The 18,964-nt window shown below is 36.7% G+C and overlaps 4 protein-coding genes across 6 annotated transcripts in view; 2 read left to right on the plus strand and 2 right to left on the minus strand.

Annotated features, from left to right (window-relative positions):
• Window positions 1–18,964, plus strand: part of LOC105233382 (discoidin domain-containing receptor 2) — a 486,209-nt gene that overhangs the window by 218,511 nt on the left and 248,734 nt on the right. For all 3 annotated transcript variants that reach the window (XM_049457497.1, XM_049457512.1, XM_049457502.1), the window contains one exon: window positions 5,096–5,303. In XM_049457497.1, the coding sequence (XP_049313454.1) occupies window positions 5,096–5,303 (208 nt within the window). The remainder of the gene's footprint in view (window positions 1–5,095; window positions 5,304–18,964) is intronic.
• LOC125778660 (angiopoietin-related protein 3-like) lies at window positions 5,386–12,996 on the minus strand. The gene is made up of 8 exons (XM_049457537.1): window positions 12,329–12,996; window positions 12,138–12,263; window positions 11,991–12,059; window positions 11,764–11,916; window positions 9,279–9,374; window positions 9,044–9,213; window positions 8,050–8,668; window positions 5,386–5,748 (listed from the first exon to the last, which is right to left on the minus strand). Exons 1-8 carry the CDS (start codon window positions 12,469–12,471, stop codon window positions 5,667–5,669), a joined length of 1,458 nt encoding a protein of 485 aa, XP_049313494.1. The 5' UTR covers window positions 12,472–12,996; the 3' UTR covers window positions 5,386–5,666.
• On the plus strand, window positions 13,838–15,080 carry LOC105224420 (angiopoietin-1). Its single transcript, XM_011202498.2, has 4 exons — window positions 13,838–14,061; window positions 14,128–14,190; window positions 14,255–14,839; window positions 14,896–15,080. The coding sequence occupies exons 1-4, from the start codon at window positions 13,877–13,879 to the stop codon at window positions 14,981–14,983; spliced, it is 921 nt and encodes a 306-aa protein (XP_011200800.2). The 5' UTR covers window positions 13,838–13,876; the 3' UTR covers window positions 14,984–15,080.
• Window positions 17,342–18,500, minus strand: LOC105224430 (fibrinogen alpha chain). Its single transcript, XM_011202509.2, has 2 exons — window positions 17,592–18,500; window positions 17,342–17,506 (listed from the first exon to the last, which is right to left on the minus strand). Exons 1-2 carry the CDS (start codon window positions 18,479–18,481, stop codon window positions 17,422–17,424), a joined length of 975 nt encoding a protein of 324 aa, XP_011200811.2. The 5' UTR covers window positions 18,482–18,500; the 3' UTR covers window positions 17,342–17,421.

An 18,964-nucleotide genomic window follows, 5' to 3' on the forward strand; every position in this document is an offset into this window, starting at 1 on the left:
TGAAGCGTGTGGTTGAATTTCGAAAGGTTAAAACATGTTATGTCGATACCGGCAAAACTACTTTGTCCTATAGAAAAAATGTTATACGGCAAAGTCGTAGGAAATGAAAAGCCATACCGAACTTCTTTCATACATACAGGTCTTTGGGCTTCAAATAACCTTGGATTTCATGTAATAAATTCAAAAAAAGTTCTGGTGCGTTTTTTAATCTGGGTGATCTACTGCATTTTACACGGACTGACAAAAACTCCAACATTTTTACATATCATAAGTATCGCAATAAATTACTGCCTTCAAATTCGGCTACCTGATACATAGATGAATGAAAACGATTACTTAGATTTTCCAAACTTTGTTATTGAAGCCTCGGCTGGGAGGGCAATGCACTCAGCATTCAGGATTTTTTCCATGTCTGTTCGCTTTGAATCGCATCACTAAGTGTGCAGTATCGACGTCTTTTCACAACAACAGTCGAATATGCCTTTGGCGAATGTATGGTCCTCAGCTACGTTCTCAAGCAACTCTTTTGGGATCTCTAGTCTACGCTTTTTTGCAACAGATTCAAATCTTTTGACACGAGTCTAACATTGACTCGTTTTCTACCCAAATATTTAACCAAATTGTGTTTAGTCGATCAGTATAGATACAGCAAATGTTGAAATCCTCCGAGTTTGTGCTGACTTCACGACCTTTATTGAATCCTTTTTGTCTCTCAAGCACTAGGGTTGCTGACAAAGTAGACTCATCAAAACACTTCTACAACATTTTCAACTATTTTGTTGCTGTGACTACATTGCAAACACAAAATTTCAAGCAAACTCGTTGTTAAATTTTAGCCATTGAAAAAATCGCCAGACAAACATTTCGCGCCTGAAATAAATGACTGGTAAACCCACACTAATTCACATATGAAGATTAACTTCATGAGAATATAAAAAGGATTATACCAAAACCAAAATAAACCATACAAATTTTTTTGAATCAGTTTGCGCACGCAGTTTAAATGGCGCAGTCAGAGTTAATTTTGATCAGTTATGTTATATTTGAAAAACCTCTGCAGCCTCAAAACCTCTACCTTAAACCTCAAATTCAATCTTAAATCAGTGGTGACGATGATTCGTACTAACCAAAGCCTAAAGCTCTTCTTCAGACTATGACAATATTAAATAGGTATCTTTTAAGACTCCACAGGAGGGAAGCCTAAACTTATCTCGAGTTTGGTTAATTTTTTATTTGAACTTATTGAGGGGGATCTTTCTAGTAACAGTTTAGTTCTTTCCGAAATAATTCTCTTATAGTATATTTACTCACTCTGCAGGTAAAGCAATAAATGAAAAGAACAAAATTCGAAAAAATAAAGGTGCAAAAGCAAGTGCACAGGCAAACATATAAGCATAAGCACATACCTTAATCCAACAAGTTCTGTTGTCAGCAAGCTATAACAAACAGCCAAACAGTGAGCGCATATTGATTTTTTCCGACCGCTTTGCACTTAACGGTATTTGTATGAGCGCGACCTAAATTCCATAAACAAACGCATGTTGCACTTGTATGCTTATCAAGTTGAATCTCAAAGCAATTATTTGTTATTTTTTTCTACTTTGAACAATTTCAATATTCATTACAGTTGTTTTTTTTTTGTGAAATGTCAATAAGGAAAAGTATGTGAGGAAATAGGGGAATCTATGCAAAGTTAAATAAATGTACATATACGGTATACTCCTACATTAGTATATTATTACACATAGTAAGCATTGTATTTATAAGTAGTTTATATTATTTATAAGCAATCAAACTGTCCTAGAATCTATAGATAGTAAGTAAGTCGCTTCAGTATACCTTGATAACAATCACATATGTATAGTGGTGATTATTTTAAGAGCTTGATAACTTTTTTTTCAAAAAAAACGCATAAAATTGCAAAAATTCTCATCGGTTCTTTATTTGAAAACGTAGATGGTTCATGACATACTTTGAACGATTAATTTCATCTAAATGTTGACGCGGCTGCGTCTTAGGTGTTCCATTCAAAAGTCCAATTTTGGGGCAACTTTTTCAGCATTTCGGCCGGAATAGCCCGAATTTCTTCGGAAATGTTTCTTCCAAAGCTGGATAATAGTTGCTGGCTTATTTATTAGACTTAGACTTGACGTAGCCCACAAAAAAATAGTTAAAGGCGTTAAATCGCATGAGCTTGGTGGCCAACTACGGGTCCATTTCTTGGATGAAATTGTTGTCCGAAGTTTTTTGAAACTTGGCCATAGAATCGCGAGCTGTGTGGCATGTAGCGCCATCTTGTTGAAACCACATTTACAGTTCAGTTCTTCCATTTTGTTTAACAAAAAGTTGTTAGCATCGACGATAGCGATCGCTCATTCACCGTAAGCGTTGCGTCCAACAGCATCTTTGAAAAAATACGGTCCATGATTCACCAGCTTGTAGCTCAAAACCACACAAAACAGTGCATTTTTCGGGATGCATGGGCAGTTCTTGAACGGCTTCTGGTTGCTCTTCACCCCAAATGCAGCATTTTGCTTATTACGTAGCCATTCAACCAGAAATGAGCCTCATCGTTGAACAAAATTTGTCGTAAACACATTTCGAACCGAACACTGATTTTGGTAAGTAAAATTCAATTGCTGTTTGCAAGCGTTGCTGTTAGTAAGTCTATTTGATGAAATGTAAAAGCATAGCATCGTTTCTCTTTGACACCATGGTCTGAAATCCAGGTGATCTGTCAAATACTAATTTGCAATGAAATCCTAACCTCAAAAAAATCACCCGTTATAAATCAAAGTGCAGTTATTTATTATCAACCTCCTCACTTCTCTCTCACCGTTTTAATTTGAAGTGCTCATGCCACAACCCCAATCTACGGATAGCCGCTATATGTATACAGTAGCAAGCTATAACCCACAAGAGCACTGATTGATTTGTGACGATCAACTGTCGCCCTGCTCGTGTCTACCTAATTGATATACGACTCGACGTTGCATCGTTATTTATACGCACTTCAGTAAAGTAAATATCGAATAATAAGCGATAAATGCTTAAGTCCAATAGGGTGTCCAATTGCTGTTTAACACGTTATTTTCACGTTTTTTGAAAACTATAAATATCGTTTGGAGGTGACATAATGTACACTACGTATTAAATATATTTATGGTATATAAATAAATTATAATATATTAATCGCTTTTAATTAATAAAGGAAATTTATAAATCACATAGTAAAAATTATGGTCTCACGTGACTCAATTTGCTTGCAAACAACTAAAACAAATTCTGAGAAATATTTTTCCTATCGAAAATGTGCTAATCACTTCATACCTACAATTTTATTCACGACCCATCAATCTAATCATATTGGGAACTTCTTCTACTCCTTATAACATAGTTTCCACATAAGATGGGACAGCAAAGTTCACAGCAATTTTCTGCAAATAAAGCTATTTAAAGAGTATAATATGTATTACTTGTCAATAGGTCATTAAAATTTTGGAACATAAATTTCGGTTTCTTAAGATTTTGGTACAACAAACTTAAAACTTATTGCTATTCGTTAAATCAAAGTGGATGCATCGTTCTTAACTTGCTCATGAGCAACGGTGATCCCGTTGGGAGGTTTATGTACCTTTTAAAAGAAAAGCAGAGAAACTTCAAATTTAATGGGAATTTTTATACCATCGAAAAAAACATTTTTGACATTTATTTTTTGAAGATTATCTCTTTGAAATGTTGGCCGCGGTTACGTTTTAGATTGTTCATCCGTTGAATCCAATTTTTTGTGACTCGTTCGAATATTTCGACTAGTAACTGGTGAATGACTTGCTTGATGGTTTGCTCCAAGGCCTGACTCGAAGGCGGATTGTACTCATAGACCTTAGACTTTACATATCCCTACAGGAAAAATTCTAACGATGTGATATCAAATGATTTAGGTGACCAATCGACAAGCCAAAAACGTCTGTTCACATTGATTGACGCAATATGGTTACTTTAGTTTCTTCACTGTCCGCTGGATGTGGTCTATTCGATCGAATATTAATGATGAGCCTCAAGATGGGTGATGATGGTGCAAATAGTACGCTTAGTAGACCGCATGTAATGAACCCATTCTTCACAAAACGTGAATTTTCGTAATAAAGTTGAATGATTTATAAACGTTGCTCAGGCGTAAATCGTTCCATGATGAAATCCCAAAAAATACTGCACAAAAATAACATGACAGCTTGACTCTACTCAGGCGTGATCTGTCAAAAAAAAAAGGATATTGAAAACAGTACCTGTGATCACCCTCTAGAACAGAGGAGGTCAATCTGAAGCTCATGTGGTATACTTTGACTCCCATTGTTACTTTTAGTCTATATGTACTAGTGCACCACTGAAAACTAAGATCACTGCGTCGAAGAGTAATTTTTTCTGTTCCATACCGATGCGGTATATGTGGATGGGACGAAATTGCTGGACAAGATTAAATTTTTTTTACGGTTTTTTGAGTCAAACCTAGACAGAAGCATGGGGGTAAAGTTGTCTGTAAAAAAAACTCTTCGTCAAATATAGTTTTAAGCTTTGGTGGATCAAATCTGCGTCCTTACTTAACCTAATACTGAATTTGCAATTTTTTGTTTTCAATTTACTATTTTTTGTGTATCTAATACATATGGATTCTGATATTTTCCCAATATTTCACTTATGTTAATAGGTGAATTTTTTGATGTTAATTACTAATGGAAGCAGAGCCGACTTGAATAAATCAGAGATCTAAAAATTCAATCAATATTTCAGAGTTATGTTGGTAGTTTCTAACAGGACTTAGCTTCATTTATATAGTTTCTAAAAGGTTGATAACCATAACCAAATTTTTTGTGAACTATTAATCCGAGTAATCTTGGTAAAGTCGATATATGCTTGCAAGTAATATAAAAATTGATATCAGTAATATCACACGGTGAATATCTTTATAATAAGATTACCTTACAACCCTGATAGATGGTTTATAAATACCGTTAAAATATTAATTACACAACAAGGCTTGCAAATAATAATGTAACTCAATAATAAAATCTTTCTTCCTTCCTTTTATCGTTTCCAGGTTTTTGTCCACGCAAAAGTCTTCTTCAGCATTGGCGGTCGCCAATATGCCGGTGAACCTGTACAATTCTCTTACATGCCTGATACCATTCTGGATCATGCACGTGATGTGACAATCAAACTTCATCATCGCCTTGGCAAATATTTACAATTGCATTTGTACTTCGCGGCACGTTGGATAATGCTAAGTGAAATCACATTTATCTCCAGTAAGTATAAGCCTTTTTTCCGAAGTGGCCAATGTAAATTATACGACATTCGAAATTTCGAAGTTTATTTATGACTAAAGATAACAGCAACGAAGTTTGAAAGCAATCCACCGTTAGATTAACGAATATTCAGATTAACCAATATACAATATTGATTTCTGCAATAAGTTGGAAAACCTTTATAAAAAACTACAAATTGTTTCTTGATTGCGAAAAAGTTTTAATTAAAATGATTCTCTCATCACTTACTTTCTAGAACTTAGTTTTATATAGATTTTTCTTGTATTACAGTATTGTTATATTTTCTTAACTATCACCGACAAATAATATCATTATACGTTGATAGAATCGCTCACACTCTTACTAAATGCGACAGTTTATTGGTCGTAGGCCCATTATAGTAGGGGCATTTAGGTACGCACGTGCTCCACTTAGTTTAATAGCGCTGTAATTGGATCAATGGAAAGAAAAAATATTTAAACAGTAAATTTTTATTTAATGCCATATAAAATTTATACAAAATTGAATCGAAATATATAATCTAAAAATCTTTAATATCTTGAAAATATATATATATACACTGTGTGTGACAGTATTTTTTTACAATGGAAAAATTTAAATATCGAGCAGTGATAAAATTCTTATTTTTGCAAGGTATAGCACCAACAGAAAATCACGAACGATTGTTAAAAATATGTAATGATTGTTCACCTACAATTAGAACAGTATAAAGATGGGTTGCTGAATGTAAACGTGGTCGTACAAACCTTGAAGACGATCCACATGAAGAAAGTCCAAAAGGCGCATCAACACCAAAAATCTTAGCCAAAATACAGGATATGGGTTTGGAAGATCGTTAATTGACTGAGAGGGATTTAGTACAGGCTTTACACATCTCATTAGGCAGTGTGAGCCATAGTTTAAGTGAAATGTTGAGTTTTTGAAAGGCGTATGTACAATGGGTGTCGCCTTCGCTAACAATGGAACAAAAACACTTTCGGATGCGACTTTCTCAGCAAGATTTGGAGCATTTTAAAAAGGACAAGGTGGATTTTGAGCATTGATTCATTACTTTGGATGAGACTTGGGTCTATCACCATGATCCTGAATTAAAACAAAAGGCTAAAGCGTGGCGTAAACCTGGTTGTTCGGCTTCGTAACGAGTTCGTGTCCGGAAATCGGCCAAAAAGGTTATGGTATCAGTTTTTTGGGATGCGAGAGGAATTTTGTTTGTGAATTACTTGCAAACTGATAAAACAATTAATTCTGAATATTATTGCAACCTTTTAAACCAGTTGAAGGAAAAAATTCGTAAAAAAGGTCCCGGTTTGCAGAAGAAAAAATCGTTTTTATCAGGTTTCACTGTTTCACAAGAGCATTTTGACAATGGCTAAAATCCTTGAATTCAAGTTCGAATTATTGATCCCAGCGACTTCCAGTTGTTTCCAGACCTCAAAAAATTATGCGTGGTAAGCGTTTTACATCAAATGAAGAGGTCCTAAGGACTGTTGAAGCGTATTTTACAGACCTTTCGGTTTCTAACATCAGGGATGGGATCCATAGATGGCGGATCGTTGGAGCGAGTGTATTAATGTTCAGGGAGATTACACTGAATAACAAAGTGTATTTTGATCTTAAAATTGTGTGTTTTCTTATCAAACGACAAAACTTATTGAACAACCTTGTATTTTATAAGCTACTAAAGCTAGATCAACTCAATTTTCTCCGGGTAAATATTCTTGTCTTCTTGTCAGACTGTGTCAGAACGGGGGAAATCGGTTAATAACCTCGTCTACTTCCCATAAAAAGATTATGTTCGAGACTACTAAAATCACACTAACTCACCAAGTAATTCAATAAATATTAAATCGTACATGACACAAAAAGTCTCGTAGGAACCGGTAAAAATGGGCGTGTCACCGCCTGCCTTTAGATGAAATACTAAATCTCGGGAACTAGACAAACGATTTGACCGAAATTTGGTGTATATTATTATTTTGACATTGCTATCTGATAGGTTTGCAGGAGCCATAACTTTTCAGTCCGCCAGTTTCGAATATACATACCCCTATGACTAAATTTGATTTCATACAAAGATTCTGGGACAATCTTTGAAATATATAACTGAAGTTAAGGGAGCATATTGTGTCAAATATGGATGAAAACGATCAATCCTCTACCTGATTTATATCTAATAGAAGAATTTTCGAAACTTCAGGTTGACTTTCGATTCTACATTAAGGCGGGTCGATTTTTTTGTATGCTGCAAATGTTTTCTGGATTATTCTGAACAAAATGATCCATAGAAGCTTTCCTGCATAATCGATTTTCCATTTATTTCTACTGCATTTATCCGTCAATATGTGAATTTAGGCACCATCCCTTTATGACAGTTATCTACATGTGCTAAAAATGATTATAATCGTGTAAATAGTTCTACAACCTCCCAAAAAATATAGTCGTTTTCAATCTTCCAGTAGATTTTAAAGTGTATATTACTTAATATCAGTATATGGGATTATATGGTTATATAAGATTTTTTTTAAAACTCTGCAATGGTCATACCCCTCAAAAATTTCATGAAACATTGAATGTTGAACTTTTTCGAAACATTTTCTAATATAAAGTTTAGTCAATATCTGAAGCTTTGACCTTCGAAAATTTCGAGAGCATTAAATTTTCAGTTATATCCACCATTACTTATTTACTTTTTTAATTTTTTTCTTCTTTGTTTTTATCTACTCACCTCTTACATTTTTCCGAATACCACCAGCCCATACCGAGCACCTGTGCACATTTATTATACTGAACGCCACTATCCCTATCACGTGTAGAGAATTTCGCAAATCGCGTTAGACGACTTATTGCAGATGTTCTCGAAAATGCGCCCAACTCTTCCACTCTATAGTCGGTTTCTTCATCGCCCAATACAAAGTATGTATACTTTTCCACTTCGACATCGTTTGTTTCAAATTTCGTAAATATACCCAATTCCTGTTTTATTTCGGTTGTTAGCGCATAAATATGTTCCAGGCCGAGGAAGAAACTTTCATGTGGCTCGCCGAAACCAAATTTGTATTCCTCAAAATTTCGATCAAATGAATCACCAGTATTTACGCGACGCATAAAGACAGTCCATGCACAACCCGTATCCACAGGATCGGCAAAGCAGTAAACTTCGGTCGGTCCATAACCAAAAACGTTTATTGTATGTACTCCATTAAGGGCGCCAATATTTTGCTTCATAACCTCAGCACAGCTACTGGGTAAAGTGTCATCGTCAACACTACGCATACCGGGATTTACTTGTACATAATCTAATTTATGTGGATCGGGGTATATGTTGAACGTTTTCTCTGGGCCTTCTGTGAATAGATTAAGTAGATTAAGTATTTAGTAGTCTGGTAACTTGGGTTCAAAAAATCGAAAATTTTTTTTGCTTAATTTGAAAGTACAATGTCTTGAGAATATACTGTGAAAATTTCAGACAGAAATTCGAAATATTTCGGGAGTTATAACGAGTTTCCTAGAGCGCCTCGGAGTCCTCTCTCTCGGAGTTGTTGAACTTTAAACGCGTAGTATTAAAATTTTTCAAATACTCTTAATATTCAAGATAATTCCTTTTATTTTCCTATAAAAAACCACCCTCCAAAGAAGTCATGAAAATAGGCATAAGTTACCAGACTACTACCTTAATTCATTAGAATTTAGTCCCATATAGATTTATCTTATTTGCATACCTTCACTTCTAACTTGTTGGCTATCGGTGGTAGTTTTTGAAATTTCCGGTTGCTTTGTTTGATCACGATAATATAGGAAGCTCTTCTCTGTAACTGTTATCCACTTATCGTCTTTCAATACAGATTTGGTTTTTATTACCGTTGTCAATACGGGTTCAGCGAGTGACCCACTTTTGGCGCGAAAAAAAGATAATATAAGTTAATATTAAATGAAGTTAATTCTAAGCAAATTTACCGTAATAATTTGTTGAAATTTCTCTTAAAGTCGCCAAGCTCATTAGCCCCAATGACAATTGTTGTATCATTAGATGAATTCGTGTTAATTGGTTTTCTTTAAATGTACAAAAAATGTTAGTTTGATTGCACAAATTCTTGGAAAAAGTTAAGCGTATTTTTTCTGGTCAAATGGTTTTCAAAGAGAAATAAAAATAATAAAATTTAATGCTTTAATATTTAATGGTCAAGAATTTTGATTAATCATAACGATAAAGGGTTGTAATTTCGGCCGAGAGGTCCACTTTTCAATCACTTTTCAAAACGATTGGGGTCACATGTCAATAATAAAGCACCGAATATTCTCTACCAGTATTGTCAATCGCCCCAGGCTCATCTGAGTAGAAAAGCGATTTTACATAACTCCACAAAAAACAGTCCAGCGGTGTTCAATCGCACGATCATGACGGCCACGTCGCGAGATCATGCGTTTGATCCACTCGCCTTCAGCGCCTTCGACCTTATTTCATAATCAAAGATCTTTTCCATATTCTTTAATAAAAAAAATTGGACTAATTAGCCTAAAAGATTCAGCCACTGAATAGTATTTCCTTTCTTGGGTTTATACCCACCTCACCTCCTCCTCCTTTCAGTACGACAAGATAGGGAAGTAAAAGTTAATCTCCCTGTTGCAAAAGAGCTGGAAAGATAACTTCCGCTCTCGGAGATTTGAATTTTCCGAACGAAGCCATAGCTTACTTTATTGAGTCCGCAGTAAACAGCAGCTACTTTGTGACTACCCAATCCGAGCGAGATAGCTTATGTTCGACCGCAGGTTGACACTGGTCTTCCAGAATTGTCTCAGGGAAAATCAGGGAAATGCGCCGGCAGAAGTGCCGTAGCTCTTTCTCTTACTTTTCGCACAGGTCCCGTCACATCTTTTAATGGCTAGTACTATATCAGTCTGGCCTGACTAGAGCCCTGTGGAGCGCAGCATACAGTGCCGTCATGTTGGAACCTGAGGTCATCCGCATCAACATTTTCCAATTCGGGCACGAAAGAGTTATTAATCATGGCTCTATAGCGTTCCTCATTTATTGTAACATTATGACCTGTATTATTGGGAAGATATATGGAAGAATGATTCCCTTTGCTCTTAGTGCAAACCAAATAGTGTCCTCCAACAACGGCTAATGAATTATCGTCACTGCAAATGCCACAATTTTGTTTATTAACGTATGCTGTCAACGAAAAGGATCTTCATCCTTGAACCCAGTTTTGTCTGTTAAATTGAGATCGATATCCATCACGTTTTGGGTCCGGCCGTCGAACCTGCTTTCGTTCGGCTTCCACTTCATAACGTGTTGGATTTTGTAAGCCCGCGCACCAAAATTCTTTCACAAAATCTTCAATAAAGTGGATGGACATAGCTTCAATAGTTGCGTACGATCTTCTTTGTTTCTTTGCTCCACAGCCGTAATAGCACCTTCGGTGTGCACTGTACAGCACCTGTGAGCATGTGCCTTATCCATCGTGGCTCGTACTGCCGACTTTGCTTTATGATTCTTCCCCTTCTTTATTGGCGTAGACACATCTTACGCGGTTTTAGTCGAGTTAACAACAGTGAAGCAAGATTCCAAATGCAGCCAAGTTCTTCTCCACCTGGTTTTTGCAGAATGGAGGTCTTCCACTTCCTCTGTTTCCCCCGGCTGATTTTGCGTCGAATATTCTCAGAGCTGGAGTGTTTTCGTCCATAGTTACGACATGACCTGGCAGGCGCAGCCGCTGCCTCTTAATTCGCTGAAATATGTCAATGTCGTCGTATAGCTCATCGTTCCATCGAATGCGATATTCGCCGTTGACAATGCGCCGTTGACAATGCGCAAAGCAAATTTTTTCTTCGGAAACTTGTAACCCTTACCCATCAGCTGTTGTCATCGTCCATGCATCTGCACCATATAGAAGGACGGAAATGATAAGTGACGTATAGAATTTGGTCTTTGTTCGTCGGGAGGAACTTTACTCTTCAGTTGCCTACTCAATCCGAAGTAATATCTGTTGACAAAAGTTATGCTGCGTTGGACTTCGAGGCTGATTTTGATATTGGCGTTAAAGGTGGTTCCAAGATGGACGAAAATATCTACGACATCAAAGTTCTGACTGTCAACAGTTAAGTGGAAGCGAGTGCGACGACTATTGACATGGATATTTCGTCTTGCCCTCGTTCACTACCAAAACCATTTGCTTCGCTTCCTTATCGGGGACGTTTATGTCGCCCAAATATTGAACGAAGCGCGTGATAAGTCACAAACCATTATTTTGGTTATAAATTTTTACTTTTTTCAAGCGTTGTTTCGCAGTAAGTCTGTTCATGATGAAATGGTGAACCAAATTGCGTTTAAATCTACTTTTAGTAACAGCTGTCAAAAAGACCAGCTCCGAAAATAGTTTTGTCTCATTGAGAACCATACGTCTTAAAGAAAAAAAAATCACTTATAAATAATTACCCGGTTGATGGTCTACGTGTAAATTTGTTCTTCAACTCGCCCATTCGATTACTTCCATCATCATCTTCGGTTTTGTTTTCGATTTCGCTTTTCTCAATACTAGCGTCGTCTTCCATGCGATCTACAAGTATATCACCTTCAGTTACCGATGATCTAAACGTTTTAAGGACAAAATGTTAGTGTTCGTTTAATTTATAATTTTTCATGAAGCATTTATTGAAACTTACTCTTCGCTTTCATCCTCGAATTCAGTTGAATTATCGATTAATTTGGTCAAATTTGAAATCGTTTTTGTGCTATTAAGGTTTGACAAAAAGTTACTTAATTTTCATTTAATAAAATAGCTTTCAGTTCAATTTCGCTAAAGCAATTACCTTGCCGAAACTTTTTGTACGAAATTGTCCAAAATATCATCTGTCTTATTGCTGTCTATATTAGGCACTAGACTTGCTTCATTAAGGGACTGTGTGTCCAATCTCGCAACATATTTTGGATTCTTCCTAAAAGTATGAAATAATATATTTGAGTAACAAGAAATAAAAAAAAATATAATGCTGAGTGGTACCTCGTTAAAAGTCTGTTCTTCAAGACGCTCCGATTATCTGTTGAATTATTACTAGTATTAGTTCTTTTTGCCGTCGCCGCGTTCATAAGCATATACAATACGATATGTAGAACCAAGTTTTTGACAGTTGCAGAAGGCTTCATGCTTTCAGTGTGGCTCCTAAAGCTCAACTGAAACGCGGCAGTCAAATTTAAATGCAAAAAATATATTCGCAAGTGTTTTCTGATTTCACATCGATTTCAAGATCAATCCATCAATTATAATCGACATACCATACAACTGTTTTTACAAGCTCTCCGTGCACACATACAATACTTACATATGTACAGAGAGCTATACAAATTACTTCTAATCAAAAATTACGATATAAAGTCACTCCTTGGACCATTGCAATGTCAGGAAGTCTGAAATTCATGGAGGGTTCTTGACAATATACTTCTCTACCAGCCCTCCCCATAGCTATGACCCGTCCACAAAGAAGCTTAATGCCGCTCTTTTTCAACAACCTTAATAGCCTTCAGAGCTTGGTTTGTTCACTCTATGGACCAAAAGATTCGGTATGAAGTCATAGTGTACAGGAATTTCCGAATGTCTTATACATACTCATGGTCATTATATACAGAATCATATTAAATGTCATAGTTCGAGTGGGCCTACACCGCACATGCCACAGCACCGCTCGTAGAACATGCTCAATGTGGGCTTGACCATAGTGTCATAGAGCCCGAGGACAACTTTCGGTGAGAGACTCCCCCTTTTGTCAATGGCTCTTCTATAATAGTACAAGGCAATCAATCCCTTCATTGATCTCTCCCCGATATTATGCTGCCATGAAAGCTTCTTATCTACGACGAGCCTTAAATACTCCACTGTATCTTCAGGTTGCAGAGGAATGTTTAATGTTTTTTAGTGATGCCTTAGGGACCAATATTATTAAGAAACATATTCTCGATATAAATTCTTGGACACGCTAGCGAAAAAGTGTCGTCCCTGCCTAAAAGACTATGTTGACGAATTTCTTTTAACATAGAATAAAACTCTCATGAAAAAACTTCGAAGCTATTGCCATCAATTTCAGAACATATCTGTAACTTCAAAATCTAAAAGTGAACTTAACATTCTTCTTTTTTTCAATTCTTGAGCAAAAGTAATTTTTTCAGCGATCGTGCTTAGGCGCAGCGGTCTTTCTAAGAATTCTTTTATAGAGAATCTTTTATAGTGACCTTGTCATGAATTTTTCTCGGAATCAATCATACTATTCATTATGTTCTGTGTGAGCTTATGAAAGTTTGACTAGGATCATTAGTACAGTATATTATATAGCCAGTTTAGCAATTAGTCGAACAATACAATATAAAATACTATTGCTACTTTTATTAATATTCTCTGTAATATAATACTCTTATATTAATTAGTCATTAAAAATCCATAATTATATGCAAATATGGTATGTACAGCTGATTTGTGAGTCCGACCTACGTTTTTTTGTGATATAAGTCCATTACTTCAGCCTTCTTCTATCAGTATTCCTAAAGCCATCATCTCAAAATGGTCAAACTGCAACGCGCTTTCGTGACAGCTGTGTTGTTCTCAATTTTTATTTTCACCAACGCGTTTTTCGTCGACAACAAGCGAACTGCCGATAGTCAGACCGATACGCTAAATATTTTGCTCAGCGTGCTCACGGAATATGTGCTGAATCGCAGGACGGAAGTGAATACACGTATCACGAAGTAATATATATTTAATTTTTATTTTTTGACCTTTAATTTTCACTATAAAAAATCTATTGTCTGTAGGAATGAGCAAAGAATAAATCTAGTGCTCCAAAAGCAGGCTGAATTGGAACGAAAAATAAATGAGTGAGAACAGTTACTCTTAATGTTACGTATACAAAACCATAACTTATATATTTATTCACCGTAGACATGCTTCAACCACCGGAAAACCTAGTCTCCTTACAAACGACGAAATCAGCGATAGTTATGTACCGTCACGCAGTTGTGCGGATATTTTACCGGATAGATTTTCCGGCGATGACGGCATCTACAGTATAACGCCGCTGAATGTGACCCCATTCGAGGTGTACTGTCTAGCGGATCCCCTCGGTGGTTGTGGTTGGACGCTTGTTTGGCGACGTAATGCAATGAACACTGAATTCAATCGCACATGGGAGGAATACCAAAACGGTTTCGGTGCATTAACGGATAATTTTTTTATTGGCTTGGACAAGTTATACGTGTTGACCAATGCCGAGGCACAGCAGTTACGCATCGGCACTAAATACGGTGAGAATAATTGGGAGTTTGAAATTTTTGAAGAATTCGCAATCGGCAGTGTACGTACACAATACGAGGTGTTCGTCAAGAGTGGAAACAACAAAAGCAGCATTTTTCAACGTTTGGGCAGGCGTGCCCGTTTCTTTACTAAAGATTTGGAAAGCTCTTGGGGGAATGAGGAGTGTGCAAAAGTAATGGGTGTGGGTTGGTGGTACAGCGATGACTGCAAAACGTAAGCAACAACACTTTCGTTTGAATTTCCATTGACAATATTTGAACTCTTTTTAGTTATTTGAAGTCTCGTCCTTATTACATGTATATAAATTCGCCGACTTATATGGTTATTCGTCCGAAAAGCTGTGATAATAAAGGCTGACGTACGCAGAATAAATAAAATACTACAAATTAATAATAATGAATAATTAGAAACAAGAAAAGTCTTTAGTTTGAATGGCAGATATAAATTTTAATAAAAAAACACCTAGAAATTGTAATTATATAAACAATAGTTTCTCGTTCTGGACAATATAGAAATTATTGCAACGTTTTTGGTAATAAGATATGCCAAATTTCATTTCATTCGTTCAGTTTGCATGACAGCTCAACGCAATGCACGATTTGTTCGGAGATTGTAGCGATGTTTTGTATAATAAAATTTTCCATACAAGCATTTGATTCCGATCGTTGAGCTTTTGATTAAAGCTACTCAGGCTCTAGTTGTCCGACATCTAAACTAAATTGTTCAGGCCTTAGAAAGCATTTTTCATACCGCTTTCTTTATTCTATTCATGAACCTATTTCATGAACCTATTTTTAAGTTCCTAAATAGTGAAAAGAGGACAAAAGGAAGTTCAGCACACACCATATCTTCGTCGATTTTAAATCCGCCTTCGACAGCACGAAACGGAACTGCCTCTATGCCGCTATGTCTAAACTTGGTATCCCCTCAAAACTAATACGGCTGTTGTTGAGCCACACCAAAAGCTTCAAACCACTTAATACCAATACTGAGGTTCACTCTTACCAGTAGGTGCTCTTTCGGTCTGAGTAGGCAAGTAAGAAGTCTCAATGAACAAAGACGAAGTTCGACAAGTCCCTCATCATTTTATATGGTGTGGAGGCATTTACAATAACATCATCTGATTAGTCGGCCTTATTAGTGTTCGAGAGAAAAGTTTCGCGGAAAACTTATGGTTCTTTGCGCATTGGCAACGCTGTATTCGCCATATACAGTAGTCGTAGTCTTCAGATGTTTCCATCCCGTCTTCTTACATACAGTTTCTGCAGCTAGCATCCGATAAGATTCTCGACTTTACTTCGTGGATGCCGATAGAGCAATTACCTGTTAATATTCACACAGTTAGGGGAAGCTGGCCTTACTGCCAGATCTCTTGCGATCATCTTTTGGTGAAAGGATCTTATTAGCACAAAATCAATGGCAGTCAGTGCTTGCGAAACTTGTACGAAGCTCCCTGCTACCCAGTAGTTGGGCACACGAGAAGGACGGAACCCTACCCATTCCCATGCTACTGATAGCTAAGTTGGGATGAATTTTCTTACCAGCTCGTCAGCTTTTCAGTTACCTATAATGTCGCTGTGGCTTGTCTTGATTGAGTAATCTTTGTAAATTCAGAATAAGCTATGCCTTCTTGGTTGTTCTCAAAGGAACCTTTTTTTGGCCTCATTTAAAAAATATAAAAAGAGAAACTTTCGTATAGTATAGCGCAGGATAATGAGTTTGCGCTCTTTCTTTCATTTTGTCTAAGCTTTTTAGTAGATGTACTCTGAATTACGATTAAAGTCATTGACAGATGGAAAGTGATTTGCGACTGCCTAAGCTGGCTCAAATAAAAAGCTGGCGCGCTCGAAACGGTGAGTGGACTCATTCGAATTTTCCTCGATACCCTACTCCTCAGCAACAATAGCGTCTTTTATGTACACTATACGATATCTCTGAAATTGCACATTAACCACTAAAGTAAACTTGATGTGAAACCGATCTATTGTGGCTCCAATTACCGACTCTGCTAGGAAATTATGGCAACCGAATGTTCGGCGCAGCGCGCGATGCATCGTGTACATTACGAAATTGCAGACCAAACTGCATGTTAGTCAAGTAATAGCTGTCAAAGGGCTAATGCCTCATTGAAAACCACACGTCTAAAAAACACCCATAAATTTTATAAATGTTCAGTTAGAAAATAATACTTTATGAGTGGTTCTACTTTAACCCTTCCTCTGACTTTTGACTCCCAAACTCTACCAAATCCGAACAAGCGACTGGGTTCTTATAAGTTCTATGAATTTTTCGACCACCCTTTTTCATACACAACGTATACTGAGGTCACTATTGTCAAAAAGTTTACTGATATGTCAGATTTTTCTTCAATCGAGATTCTGGCCGTCATCAAAAGGGAGGTTTGTCATCCGAGGCTGTTGTTTCCTTTTCACTTTAACTTGCCTTCAAGCGGACGTTTTTGGCTATCCCAGAGGATACTTGGTCTAAGACTGGAAGTCGTGAACGTCGGCCACTTCCAAGTGAATGGAAATCAGAGAACTTTCCTCACTTGCATGAACTTCTACACATGACTCCATTCTCCTCCGAGATTCTAGCCTCGTTTACTACTCTGCTCTATATATTACGGAGGCCTGAAACCAGTATAATACAGCTGCATTCTGGTAAGGTGCATACTTCTAGTATATATTCAAGATTACAATTTGATAAACCATAACAACTGAGGTGAAAAGGATATAAATAAATATTTATTTTCTAACTTTTATATTAACATGTTTTATTTTTCTACCATGCTTTCACTAAAAAAATTCGCAATTAATTGGTCTCACAGCAATAACGGTTGGAGCTTTTACATATGCCCGTACGCTACGCAGCATCATAGACCTAAGAAGATTTAAAATAAATGTTTATATATAAAAAAAATTATATATATGAACAAATTTAAATTATACAAATTAAATAAGCTTACTGCAAACATTTCTCCGAATACCACCAACCCATGCCCAAAGTCGTCGCACATACGGCTAATCGCTCATCGAAGTGTCGATCTTTTGTGATGAATTTCGAAGCGATTTGCAGGTGTCTAATCATCGTGTTGTTGGTATTCACGCTCAAGCTTAACACCGCATAATCGACGCTCTCATCGCCAATACGAAAATTCCCATAGACTTCCTTAACTAAGTCTTCGCCTTCGAAGCGCTTGGAAATATATAATTCTTGCATTTGATGCTGTGTAAGTGCGTACAAGTTCTGGAGACCCACAAAGTAGCCATTCCCTTCGGCTGGATCACCGAAACCTGTACGATAATTCAGCCAGCCCAAATCGAAATTATCTCTTTGAGATTTACGCTCCAAAATAACTGCCCACGGACATTTACCATTCTCATCAACTAAGCACCGTACATTAAATGATGGCCCACCGCGTAACGTTAGCGTCTGTACTGTGTCACTTATCGTCCTTTGACAATGATTCCTTTCTGTATCAAAGGTTCTGCGAGTTGTTTTTGGTAAAATTATTGGTATGTATGAATCCGTGTCTGTATGTACTTCTTCTACATTAGAGCTTCGTACCTCCGTTTGACTACTCTCAATGACAGCGGGTTCAACTGAACCCCTATGCTTTTTGAGTGTATCTCTAAATCTATTTTGTAAACTTTTTTCACCAATTGTATCTCCGCTGTGTGATTCTTCCACGGTACTGGTAATTGTTATAGTTTTGCCATCATTTGTTGTCTTTTCCACGGTCACGTTAGTTATGTTAGTGAATTGCCTCATATTTTGTGTTTCACAACCAAAAATATAGTTGTAAAATATTAAAATTGCTAAGGCGATCGGCAGTCGATGACCACGCGTAGACATTTCGTTCGCACGTCTCAGAAGAGTTTGTGAAAAGTTGGCGAACGAAAACGAATATATGTATATAGTAGATGCCGGAAAACTTTAACGGTTACTCATGATAAGAGTTTATAATATATGAAAAGAATTCCCAGCTGTTTCGGAGTTTTCAGTTCGATAAATTACACTCTGCTACAATTTCAAACTTCTTGACTTATTTATTGAATGAGAAAGGAGTCAGGCTGTTCCGTTTTCATGCCGTCAATTAGAGCTAAAGAAGCTAATTTGCTATAACACAGATTAGTTAAAAAAAACAACCTAATATTAATTACTTTGCCAACACCCTTTGAATGTCAAAACTTGCATGACATCTTCCTCAATTTCTTCCATTTCGTTATCAGATGGCATTGGCGTCATACTTGTAGATCATGATCTTGACCTTTGCGCTTCCATAATTGATCTTCCCGCCACCCTTCGCCAGCAGTTCGTTGAATTCGTTTCTTAAAT

The sequence above is a fragment of the Bactrocera dorsalis genome, chromosome 1 (assembly GCF_023373825.1).
Source record: "Bactrocera dorsalis isolate Fly_Bdor chromosome 1, ASM2337382v1, whole genome shotgun sequence".
NCBI lineage: Eukaryota > Metazoa > Arthropoda > Insecta > Diptera > Tephritidae > Bactrocera > Bactrocera dorsalis.